Below are 12611 nucleotides of genomic sequence, written 5' to 3'. Positions count from 1 at the left end.
GGCCCCCCAGATTGCACAATCTGCTGCCTGGCCTCTTTACACGGCTCTCAGTGTCTTATTGCCTCAAGTGGAAGAGAGATTGAGTGCAATGCCTCAAACCTTCCTCCATGGGAGAAACGGGTTTAAACATTCAGCTTAAAGCCAGTTTTGAGGCTGCTTCCCATTGTGGGGGTCAATGGCTGCTCATCCAGGTGCTCCATCCTGTCTATGCTAAGATGCCACACTCCTGAGCTATTTCTCAAGGATTCCAGCCCTTCCGTCCACTAGGCATATTACTTTGATTCACAAGTTAAAATCCAAAGCCACTCATGATTTTGTTGATGTATTTCTTGTGCTCTCTATCCTGGGGTAGGGGGAACATAACAGAACAAGAGATGATGGCCCAAAGTGCCACGGGGCAATAGTAGTGTCCCCTTGCACCAGCAATACTTTCTGTGTCTATAGACACCAGGACTAGAGATGGACACTGGGATACGGGGCTTTAACACGGCCCTCAGAACTGAGCCAGCTCGGAAAACCAGAAGTTTAGAAAGAAGTGTCAGTCACATGAGCATGGGGCTTGAACAAGAGGCACGGCCATGAAAAATGAAGGATTAGTAAGACTTCAGACCTAGATTTCCACCTTTCATCCAGAGTTCTTGTCCAACCACAGGTTTTATCCTAAGATCTTTAGGTAAACAAGAATGGGTCCAAAGATGTCACTGAGTCCCAGCGTGGTGGCACATGCCTATAATTCTAGCACTTGGAGTGGAAAGGGAGGATGGGCTGAGAGAGGTATAGCACCAAAAGTTGGACAATCTTGAACTATAGAGTCTTTTACAAAAAAGAAAATAAAAGAAACTTTAAAAAAATCAATTCAATAATTAAGTGAAAAGACATTTTCAATGTAGAGAACATGAAAATGTAATGAAAGAAAATAAATCACAACAACAACAACAACAACAAGCTAACCCAGAGTTAATTGTTCAGATTCTAGGCTAAAGTCTGAATTTACACTGAAAAGAAAATGGAAGTCACAGAGAATTGTCAGGATCTAGGATTGAGAGCAAATGGAGAGCGTATTGCTACCTCCTTCAATAGCTAGCACAAAGCCTTGCTTACAACCTTACACACATGCATGCACACTAACACATATACAATTCTTTTCACAGCTGCTTATAGGTATAGTTACCATGAAATAAAGCATGCTATTGGATATAGCTTGAGTCACGCATACATCCGGGAAAACCACCACTATAATAAAGACATGGACATACTGTTACTCCAAAACTTCAAGTCCCTCAGCAGCCCTGCTTCTCCATCCATTCTTAGACAACGTTGCTCTCTTGACCTTCCCACCACAGTGCCTGGGGAGATCTGATTCCACCACACCCTCACCCATGCCTGGTCTGGTATCAGCCTTATGTATTTGTTTTTCATTTTAACTACTTATTTTGTGGGGCGTGGCGGGACTGTACAACACAAGATACATGTGGAGGACAAAAGACAACAGGCATCACTCTTCTCCTTCCAACTTGTGGGCCCTGGGGTTGTAACTGAGGATGCCAGGCTTGAAGGCATTCACCTTTACCCACTGAGCTATCTCTCTGGCCCTGGTAAAAGTCTTCATAATTTTGGCTATTTGGGTGTCATATGGTGAAACCTTCTTGTGGCTTCAATTTTCATTTCCCCAGGGATTCATGGTATTGAACATCTTTTCACGTGCTCATCTGCCAACCATGTGGCTTCTTTGTGCAAACAATGTGCCCACTGTGATGGAGTTATTTACTCTATTATTAAGTCCTAACAATGTATTTTCTTATATATCCAGATTTCAAGTCCTTTATTATATACGACATGCAAATGCTTTTTTCTCTTATCTTTTTTTTTCTCTCTCTCTCACCAGTATCTTTTAAAAAGAACACGTTTTTAAATTTTGGATGCAGTCCAATTTGTTATTGTGTTTTTGTCATTAGCCTATAAAAATCTCTATCTAACTCAAGGATTTTGTAGGTGATGCAATGTCCATCCTCTGGATGGCAGTAACGGTTTCATTTGCACAACATTCCAATGGTCTATGGTCCTGTACACTGAACTCAGGGTTCCATCCATGCTAATAAAGCCTTCTACCCTTGAACCACCTCCCTAGCCCAATACGGAGAAATTCTTGGAACACTGATTTACCTAGAAAGCACAAAAGAACATGTGCATACTCTAAGCACTCCCTCACAATGGAATGACTAGAAAAATCACAGCCCAGCCCCACCACAGAACTGTACCCCAGCACTAAAGGGAGTGAACTGAAAAAGTAAAGACCCCTCAAAAAGGAGAAGGTGGGATTTTTTTAAAAATGCATTTAAAAACCTTAAATATGCCTAGAGAAAGTGACCAGGAAACAACCACTAAGCCAGAACATGCAGAGACCACAAGAGACTTCCCTCATGATCAGAGCTGGGAATGGGTCACTGCACGATTATTAACTTCTCTGCATACCTTCAAACTGTGTGATTTGTTACCATAAGCAGAAACTTTTACACAATAGTAAATCCAATCAAGGATGAAGTAGTAGCCGGAGCATGCAGCAGATGGAGCCCTGTATCTCCTATTTGCACTTCCATTTTGAAATAATTCTTGGTTTTATTTGTTTGTAATGGTTGACTAAATAGGAAGAAATACATCCGTGGGTGAAGAATCCAAAAGAAAGCATTTTAGTACGTGTTGTGGATTGTTACACACAGGGAAACTATAATCCTGTGTTGAAATCTTAACCCCAGTATTTCAGAAAGTGACTGGGTTTGGAAATTTGGGTGGTCTTGCCTGTAATTAGCTAATGGGGCACCATCCTAGAGTGAGTTAGTTTTCTGATATAACAAAATCAATGTACAGGGGAACTTTAGACATGGGGATAACGCCATATGAAGATGGGAACTGTGTTGCCATAGGCCATGGGATGCCAAAGACTGCCAGCAACTACCAGAGCCAGAGAGAAGCCTGCAACAGATCTTCCTTCACAGCCTCAGAAGGACACCAGGCCTTGATCTTGGAGTGCAGCCTCTGGAAACAGGATGCACACTCCATTGCTGATGCTTCAGCCATCCAGACAGCAGTAGTGTGTAAGCAACCCTAAAAAATGCATTACTCAGAGGCCAAGAATTCAACTCCAAAAGCAAAGTGGAGCATCCATCAAAACCACACCCCAGAGCCTGCGGCTCAGTCCTCAGGGAACAAGCTCAGGGATACTGAATGTCAGTGCCCACTATCCACAGCAAGGGTGGTCTGAAAGCAGCATGCCACTTAGACCGAGAAAAGCAGACCATTCCCAATGCCACATGTGCTGGGCCAAAGATCCATCTTTAGTCCCGGACTTCAATAATAGAGCAACCCAGAGAACGGTTTGTTGCTGATGGAATAAGACAGGTTCTGTCCTGAGGGAATGTGGTGGTTTGAAATCACCCAGGAGACACACCCCTGGGCATGTCTATGAGAGAGTTTCCAGGGAGCTTTAAGTCAGGGAAAAATCCATTCCTGTATATGATTAGCACCATCCCATGAGCTGAGATCCAGGACTGAGTGAAAGGGGAAAGGGAAGAAGCTACCTGAGTGCCTACATTCATATCTGTCTTCTTCTTGATCCACCCAGATGTGAAAAACCTCTGCCTGCCACAGCTGTGGGAGGTTCCAAAAGCTCTAACCACCATACCCTCCCACCACAATGGATGACATCCACTCAAACCACAGGTGAAAATCAACCTTCTTTCCTTCAGTTGCTTCTTTCTGGTTGTTTATAGTGATAGGAATCATGGCTCACACCTGGTGAATGGCAATGTGGCATCTCTTGCTCCCAGTGAGGCTCAATCCCCCCATCCCTAGGCACACAGGCAATACCTGCCTCTCAAGGAGAGAATGAAAAGCCAAGGCAGTATTTACCTCTTGAAGCAACAGAGGCCAAAAGACAGCTGGACAGCAATATAGATGCCTTGGCTTCGCTGCCTACAAATGAAAAATGTGTCTCTCTTGGCTAAAAGATGTGAATGTTCTAGGCTAAAACCCCAAATATGAACTTGACAGGAAAGAGTTATCTTCTGACTCCCAGTACATTTATTTTTTATCTTAAAACAAAAATTAATCCTTCTCCAATATAACAAATGAATGGTCCAAATAAGACAATAAAAAAATATAGACCCAGATACAGTCAACCTGTATACAGGTTCAATGAATATAATGAGCTGCCCAGGAGGTCAAGGGTGAAAGGCGTGCACTCTGGACCACTGGCGTGCTTTCTCAATCAGGAAGAGGCAAACAGCTGAGTTCAACTAGTCTGGTCTATCAGGCACATTGGAGAACAAGATTCTAAATTCTACTTGGACCCAGTCCACTGGAGACAACAAACTGGTAGACACGCATGAACAAACTCAGAAGGTGGCAGGCTTCCATGCTCCACCCAAGGCTTCCGGGAAGAATGTTGCCTGAACTCACCTAGTTTCTGGTATTTTCTACCAATCCTTGGCACTCCTTGGCTTGTAGCAGCAGAATACCATCCTCTACCTCCATCCTCTACCTCCATCTTCTACCTCCATCCTCTACCTCCATCCTCTTCCTCCATCCTCTACCTCCATCCTCTACCTCCATCTTCACGTGTTGTCTCCATGCCTATAAATCTGTCATTACTGGGACAGCAGCCATTGGTCCCGTAATATAGCAATTTGGCTTCATCTTCGTCTGAGTGCATCTACATGGACTTTTTTTTTTCAAATAAGGTCAGATTTGCAGGTATCAGAGGTTAAAGTTTCAACATAACTGCCGGGAAGACGTAGTTCGGCCCATAACAGTAAGATGTGGAGACCTTAATTTGAACCTGAATTTTGGTCCCCTGTTTGCTGTGTCAAAGACATAAACAATAATATAACACACATGCTTAAATGCTGAAAGAAGATGGCATACTCCAATATAACTTTTCACTGGTAGGTAGGTTCCTCAGCTGTTTAACAATCCCAAATTCCTTCTTTCTTACCACCAAAGTACCTTTACAGATATGGTTTTAGCTTTAACTCTTGTTGTGGCAGAATCACAAGATGGCTGCTGAGATGACGCCAGTCATCACATTTATGCCCAGAACAGGAAGAAGACAGAAAAGGGGGAAATTGCTATTCCCTTAAGAAGCTTTGTTTGTTATTTGTAAAGAGAGTAGTTTTTTTTCCTATAGTATAGTATTTAAAATTGGTCTCTGTAAATGCTTAGACCATGTGTGATGAGATGGGTGTGGCTAGATCTTATTGCCTGATCTGGTCATGGCTCTGTTAGCAGAGGGTAATAATGCAGGGAGGGCTGAGGAGAGCTAATGAACTGTCTTCTGTGGTCATCTATTCTATCACCATTAAAGGAGGAAAATTCTCTGTCCCTTGGGGTTTTCTCAAGGGTTCAATATACTTTCAATACACAGCAAAACATTTTTTACATGACACGACACACAGAAGCATAAAATGTAGGATGAAAGCTTGAGGCCAGAAAACCGGATACAGATGGAAGCCCTTCCTCCAAGGAGTGCTGGGTGGGGGGGGAGGGGTGCTGAAGGAAGCTCCAGAGACACTGCATTTTGGGTTGAATGAGAACGTCCCCCATAGACTTAGATATTTAAATACTTGGTGCCCAGTTGGTGGCGCTGTCTGGGGAGGTGTACCCTTTCTAGAGAAAGCAAGACACTAGGAGTGGCCTTTGAGAGTGTACAGCCTCACCCCCCCTTCCGGTTCACTTTCTGCTTCCTGTTTGCAGCTGAAGATGTGATGTCTCAGCTTCCTGTTCTAACAGCCTACAGTCATGCTTCCCCAACCATTATGCGCTTGCTCATGTGCCCCCCCCTCTGGAATCATAAACCAAAATAAATTCTTTCTTCTCTAAGTTGCTCTTCTGGGCCTGGCGTTTTATCACAGCAACACAAAGAAACGGATACACTTAATGTTATATAAAAAACTGGCTGCGGTTACTATTATCATCATTAATAATAACCATTGTCTATGAATGTAAGTTTGCAACAAATAGATACTAATATTTTTACTGTCTCCCACCATTAATTGAAACTGGCAGGATAAACTCTGCCCACAATGCCTTTCTTTACTGCCCTTTGGACAACTGTATCCCTGAGAGCACCTGGAAGCTGTGTTCTTCCAGCTGTGAATAACTGAGAGCGAGGAAACTTTGAGAATTCCTTAAGGAGTTAAAAAGCTCCCCTAGAGGCATGGCTCTCAACCCCCATAATAAACAGGACTTTCTAAGAGTGACTGTGGATGATTGCTGTCCCTGGAGATGTTTATGGCATGGCAAAAACCAAGATGTAACAGTACCTTAGCACAGCCTCATCTCCAAGATGCTCACAGCCAGGCCCCTCCAAAATAGAGAACCCAGTGGCCAGGATCCCAAAGCTTTTGACCTTCTTCCAAGACACAACCCAGCTCCCAGCTCCACCCTCACTCTCTGAAGGGTTTGAGAGAGTGGAGGAGCTGAACACTGGACCAGGCTCCCTACTGTGATGACAACTCCATGCAGGAGCTCATATTTCCCATTGGACAAGACTGAAGGAGCTTCCTTAAGGACACCCAAACACCGAGAAATTTACAACATCCACAAAGCTTCTAGCTAAGGAAGGCAGAAATCTCAGAAACAGTGAAAGTTGCAACACACAAAAGAAGTTCAAAAAAAAAATAATACTAAGGGACAAAATAAGTTCAAAAAATAATGCTAAGGGACAAAATAAGTTCGAAAAAATGATACTAAGTTCAAGTTAGAGACAAAAACTGAGTCCTCCAAAGTATATAATGATACCTTTCCTTTCTAGAAGGTTCTCACACCTGCAGGGAGCTTGGGACCTGTTATATGTATGCACTATCATGGCAAATGGGAGAGAAACACACTTCTGTCCATTCAGAGTATTGTATGTCCCAACACTTCTGCCAAGCAGCTACTTCTGAGGCATAGAAAGAGAGAAGACAAAACTCAGAGACGTTATGAGACTAAAGAATGGGGCTACAAAGACCCAAGGACAAACATATCCAGAGTCTAAACTACAGCTTTATTAGCAAACAACTACATCAAATTTATTTCTGAAGGAACAGGTCACATCTTTGGTTACATTTTAGCCAAATGATGCCTGACTTCTGCAACAGCCTGCTCAATAACATGATTGCAGGAGGGCCCCTTATCAAGGTGAGATCAAAAAGCAAACAGAAGATTGCAGAGGGGGTCTGGGTCATTAAGCATGGAAAGGGAGATGTGGTAAGACACTGAAGTACTGAAAGGTGCCACAATTCTGAAGTAACTCTGTCCTCCCTCTTCTACGACACCTCCCTTGTCAGTCCCTTAGGCCCAGAGGTCAGATCTGCTGAACAGACTATGTTGTTTTATCACTAATTAGCTGCTAAACTGGGATCAGAGCTTGGGTTTTAGTTAATGTAAGAGGATGGTAAGCTAATTATATTGTACTTTGAGGAAGACTTTAGACAAACACCTCAACTATTTCCTTCTGCTCTCCATCTATGGAGCCTGTGTTTAGATCTGTGCCCTGGGGACGCAGAGGCACACTGTAGCCATTGAGAAGCTCTGAACTCATTTTATTTGCTAGCCAATAAGGTGGCCCTGGCCCACTGCTATTTGGGGAGTCACAATGCAGTCCTGTGAAAGGCAGACTGATGTGTCTAGTGGTTTGGGGGCTGCAGAGTGACGCTACCTGAGTCTCCTCCAGGGCTAAGGGACAGGGCAAAATGGAGTCAGTGTTCAGGGAAAGGAGGGGAGAGATAATCCAGAACATCAAACAAAATACAAAGGTTGCCCAACACTGGAAGGCAAACCAGAAAGGTCAACAAGAAGCGGCCATTAGGCAATGGGAAGCCATGGGCAGGGAATACCTGGGTTTCGCAAATCACTTAGTGGGGATTTTGAGGACAGGCTTGGAGAAAGCCAATGATGTAAAACAGCATCTCAATTCTGGGATTCCAGCTTTTATGCTTTGCAATATGAGGTGAAAAAATTGCTTTCTTATTTTATCCACAGCACAGGCATTGGCTAAAGTGGGAATAAAGACACACATCATAAGCAAACAAAACCCAGATGTAGGGATAAACATGAAGAGAGTGTGATCTCCCAGAAATGAATCGGCATCTTATGTAAAGGTGCTTTATATACAGTCATAGAATTTTCTAGAATGTATCTGCCATGCATCGTTATGAGAAAGTTCCTTTCCATCCTTGCAATGCACCCACTCCTAAGAGTTTGTGGGCTTCTTTTCTTTTGACAGTCTTGTTTGAATTGCCAGCCTTCCTCTCCTCTGAGGACTTACATGTCAGTTGTAGCTCATGATTATAATGCTCTTACCTGGTTATGTTTGGGAAGCAATCATTAAACCCACTGGAAAACCAGGCAGATTTTAAAATATCAAAGCTGAAGTAATATCTCCATTTGAAAAAAATAAGAATTAGCCTTCTCTACTGAAAGAAAATCCCCTCCACTTGTCTGAAAAGAGCCTGCCTCAAATAGCCTCTTTAAAACTCTACAACTCTTGCTAGTCTCTACGAGGAAAATAAAGTCAACTCTGCAGAGGAGACGGTGCAAAGGGGAGAATTCATATTTACATTTAGCAAGACTGGGATGACTGTTTAAGTCTCTGTGTCCCTTTTAATCCCATTATATGTTTAATGGCAGAAGTGCCCAGGAAGGAATTTGAGTGAAACACAGCAGTTTTAACATTCAAGGGAGCAGATGAAGTGGCCACAATTCTTGTGACTGAATGAGAAATTACCCAGCTCAGCCCTGCCCAAGGCAACAGGTCCATTCGCCTGGACTGGATTTGGGTCAAAGAACTAAATTTCAAATCGGAAAATAGCAGTAGCATTTTGTTGTTGTTGTTGTTGTTGTTTTACTAGCAAGTAGATAATAATGATAATTATTCAGTCTGATGAAAGTCTTCCTAGGCTCCTGAGTCCTTGCTGCATTCACTGAAAAGACGGTCAGTCAGAGGGTGAAAGTCTGGGCTCAGGGAAGCTGGGCCACATTCCCAGACCCTCTGAGCTTTCCAGTGGGAAGTGATAAAAAAATCAAGTAAGAAAAGATACTGTTGTCTGCTCCTGTGCCTCTCCTGTGTCTAGGTGTTTATACAACTGATGGATGGCCTGGTCCTGTTGGGAAGTTTGGGAAACGCTTCCTTGGAGTATTTCCTGTGCTCTGGCTCCTCTCAAAATGTTTGTATTGAAGAATCAGTGAGGAGAAAAATGGGGTGAGTTCACAGGACAATGTTGAAGAAATCTGTGAGCAGAAAGCGGGACTTAAGCATTGCTGAAAAGCAGGGCTCACTAGTAACTTCCCCACCCAATACCACCCCCATTGCGATGCCCTTGGTATCTGGGCATGGAAACACATCAGAACTGGAAGCCAGCATATCTATATGATTGTGCCTTGAGAACCACAGGGAGCTGAAAACCATCTGAGACAGCAAAGACACTAGAGATGACCATTTGACAGAGATACGGAGGAAAACAGCATCAATAACTTACTACAAGCATCCCTCTCACCAACTCAGCCTCAAGAGCTTCCTCTCACAGAAGCAAAAACACATAAACTGGATGCCATTTGGGAAGAAGCCATGAGCGGGAAGAACATGCTCCCAGTTTGGCTTGCTTCTAGGAGTCTTAAGTCTCAAGAGATCGATTTTTAAATTTGGAGCCATGCACTGGTACTGGCTGTAGGTATACACCTGCATCAGAGACCAGCTGTTACACAGTGATAAACCTATTTACTACAGCTTTGCAAAAACCTAAAGTCCAGGCACTTTGAACATGACCCCTTGAAACAAAGCAAACTCATAGCACACCCAAGCTAAGACACAACAAAATGCATGTGCATTGTTTTCCGGAAGAGCAAGGAAACCTGTCAGTCAAGGAACAACATCCACAGGGTACTGACGCCAGAGTGCTTGCCTGCCAAGGGTCATGTGCTGCAGAGCTGAGAGGAATGAAATGGGCCAGGAAGAATAATTTTAACAGATGAAAATCTACAAATATTTCGGAGGAGTCCCGGCAATACACACCAGCTTTAGGGCCTGGGACCACGTCTCTAAAAGGGCTTCCAGGAGCCACCCTCAGCAACTGGATGGCAGCCACCACCTCTGCTCACTCGTTCTGATTCTCTAGAATCAAATTCAGGCCTTGAACCAAGAGAGAAATCCGAATGCACCACTGACATCTGATACCACTTATAAAGTACACTTTAGATTACCTTTGCCAGTTGCCCCAAGGGTACTCAGATGTTCTCTTAATAAACTCTAGAGAGGGAGTCAGGAGACTGGGTACCACGTCTTCATCTCCAAAGCTAGCCAAGGGGTTTGATTTAATCTGCTTGAGAACTGAAGGAATTGGCCTGGAATCCAGGTCTCTCTATAAGTGGGAACATGCTCTCCCAGAGCTGCAGCCCTGGAGACCATTGGAAAGAGCTTTTTTTTTGGGGGGGGGGGGGGGTGAGGTGAGGGTAATCTGGTTCTACAAAATGCCATGCCCCCTGCAGGCTAACATGGTGGATAGAAGCTGGGAGGCAGCATTGGCTTTGCTGAGCATTTGAGGGGGCTGTCTGTGTTTAGAGCTTGGAATGCTCTTTGAGAAACCTCCCAAGTCAGCCAGGATGCTGGCCTCTCTAACCTAAGTCTCCAGACAACACTCAGTCTGCGATACTTTTACCACTTAAACACTTCTTCAAAGTTTACTACACAACAGTGGAGCCCAGAGTCTGCCAAAAGTCTAGCTGCAGGATTTAGAGAAAGGCTGTTGCCCCACCCACCCCCCTGGAGAGTATTTGCAAGCAAATGGCAGTCATCAAACCTTCCAGCCAGGGCCATCCCAAGGACCAAAGTGTCACTGAATGAGTCCTATCCGGAGAAACTCCCCCTCTTCCTTGTGTTAACCTTCCTCTTCCTGCTCCCTAGTTTCAAAAACTAAATCAAAGACCCTGTGACATGTCAGGGGACAGCAAAAAAAAAAAAAAAAAACTTTTGGTGGGATGAGCCGGGACATCATCACTCCTGACTGAAATTTACTTTGCCATTCAAGTATCTGCAGAAGCTTGGATTTAGGGGACATGAGGGGGAGAGAGTGCCAATGAATAAGAGAAAAAGAAAACACGTCGCATACCACGACCAAGCCAAACCAAGCTTGACATTTCCAAATTATATTGGCAAATGCATGCTTTCACAAATCATTTGTTCTGTCTTTTCCTAGAGACAAAAAAAAGGAGGGGGGGGCAGGGGATCTGAATTCAAATATCCTAACCCGGGACCAGTAAATTGTGTCAGTGGGATGTAATCTTTAATGCTGTTTAGAAAGTCTAATGTATTTTTATCAAAACGCGCACCAACACCAACACCTCCAGGCCAAAAGTTGTAAGGCTGGAGGCAGCCCCTTCATCAATTTCATCTTCCTGTGACCCTGGATGGGTTCGGAGCTCTGGGCTGACACATCCAGTTCCCATAGATGAATTTTACAGGATTGTGGAGATGAGGGGGTCTTGGAGAGGGGAGAAATGGGGGTGTAAATCCCTGAAAATGAACCAAAGCATCACCTTGGTTACTTCAACCCAGCAGCACCTCCTCTTCCAGGCTGGCCCCCGGGGCCGCTCGGGTGCCCCTTACCTGCAGGCGCTCAGTAGCCGGCTGCCACATCTTCCAGCCGTGGGGTTTTGGCAGAGGAGACGCTGGCGAGACTCTGTGGGTTGCGCGCAGAAGGAAAGGGAGCTGCAGTCCCGCTGTCACATCTGGGGTCAGCGTCTGCAGGCTGAGCGTCCTGGCGCCGGCCGCAGCCGGGTGGGCGCAGAGGCTGAGAGCGGGACGAGGCGGCGCTCCGCTGCCGGCAACTTGTGGGCTCCGCTCCGGCCGCCAGTCGGTGCGCAGCTCAGACGATTGCGCAGCTCCGCCCGGGCCCCAGCGCCGCGGCCGCTCCCTCCTCCCCCCGCCGCCGCCCGGACCTGCGCGGTCTGAGCATGCCCGGGCGGGCTTCTGCCGGGGGTGGGGGGGGAACACGCGCCCGGGGCTGTGGGGGCTGTATCCCACCTCAGACCCTGGCGTCCTGCAAACCCTGGAAAGACTAGAAGCTGGCCCAGCCCCTAAGTTGGTACCAGATCTGGGAGAAGGCACAAAGTGGCCCGGGGTGAAAGGATCCTGGTGGAAAGATAGCGATGCCCCTCACCGAGAAATTTCATTCAGTGGGAGTCTCTGAATCACTTGGGACTTGCATGGGAGAGCTTTGATCCCTTAGGTTAAATGAGTTACGCTCCACCTGCTTCTCTAAGTTCTGGGGATACAGTGGTGCTCAGAAAAGGACAAGAAAAGCACACCCCTTTGCTGAGCTTATGTTACATGAGGGAGATGGTGGTGGTGGAGGAAAGACCTGCTGGTAGTAAATGCTGGGAAGAAAAGCAAAAGAGCTGGTGTAGAGAGAAAAGGCAGAGGAGTACATCCTTAAGACTCAAAGCGGAGAGGCATCAGCATACTGCGGGACTCTGCTGGATAAAGGATCTGGAGAGCCGTAAGAGACAGGACACCAAGGAGCATCCACCTTCACATCTTCCAGGAGCTAACGGGGCTCTGAAAACCCACGGGGCCACCA

The 12611-nt window shown here is 45.4% G+C and overlaps 1 protein-coding gene across 1 annotated transcript in view; it reads right to left on the bottom strand.

Annotated features, from left to right (window-relative positions):
* Positions 1 to 11909, bottom strand: part of Pid1 (phosphotyrosine interaction domain containing 1) — a 223383-nt gene extending 211474 nt beyond the window's left edge. The window contains exon 1 of the mRNA XM_052193443.1: positions 11639 to 11909. Within this exon, the coding sequence (XP_052049403.1) occupies positions 11639 to 11668 (30 nt within the window). The 5' untranslated portion in view covers positions 11669 to 11909. The remainder of the gene's footprint in view (positions 1 to 11638) is intronic.
* Between the last annotated feature and the right edge of the window lie 702 nt (positions 11910 to 12611).

The sequence above is a fragment of the Apodemus sylvaticus genome, chromosome 9 (genome assembly GCF_947179515.1).
Source record: "Apodemus sylvaticus chromosome 9, mApoSyl1.1, whole genome shotgun sequence".
NCBI lineage: Eukaryota > Metazoa > Chordata > Mammalia > Rodentia > Muridae > Apodemus > Apodemus sylvaticus.
Note: the sequence above shows the minus strand (reverse complement) of the source record. Positions and strands in the feature narration are given on the sequence as shown.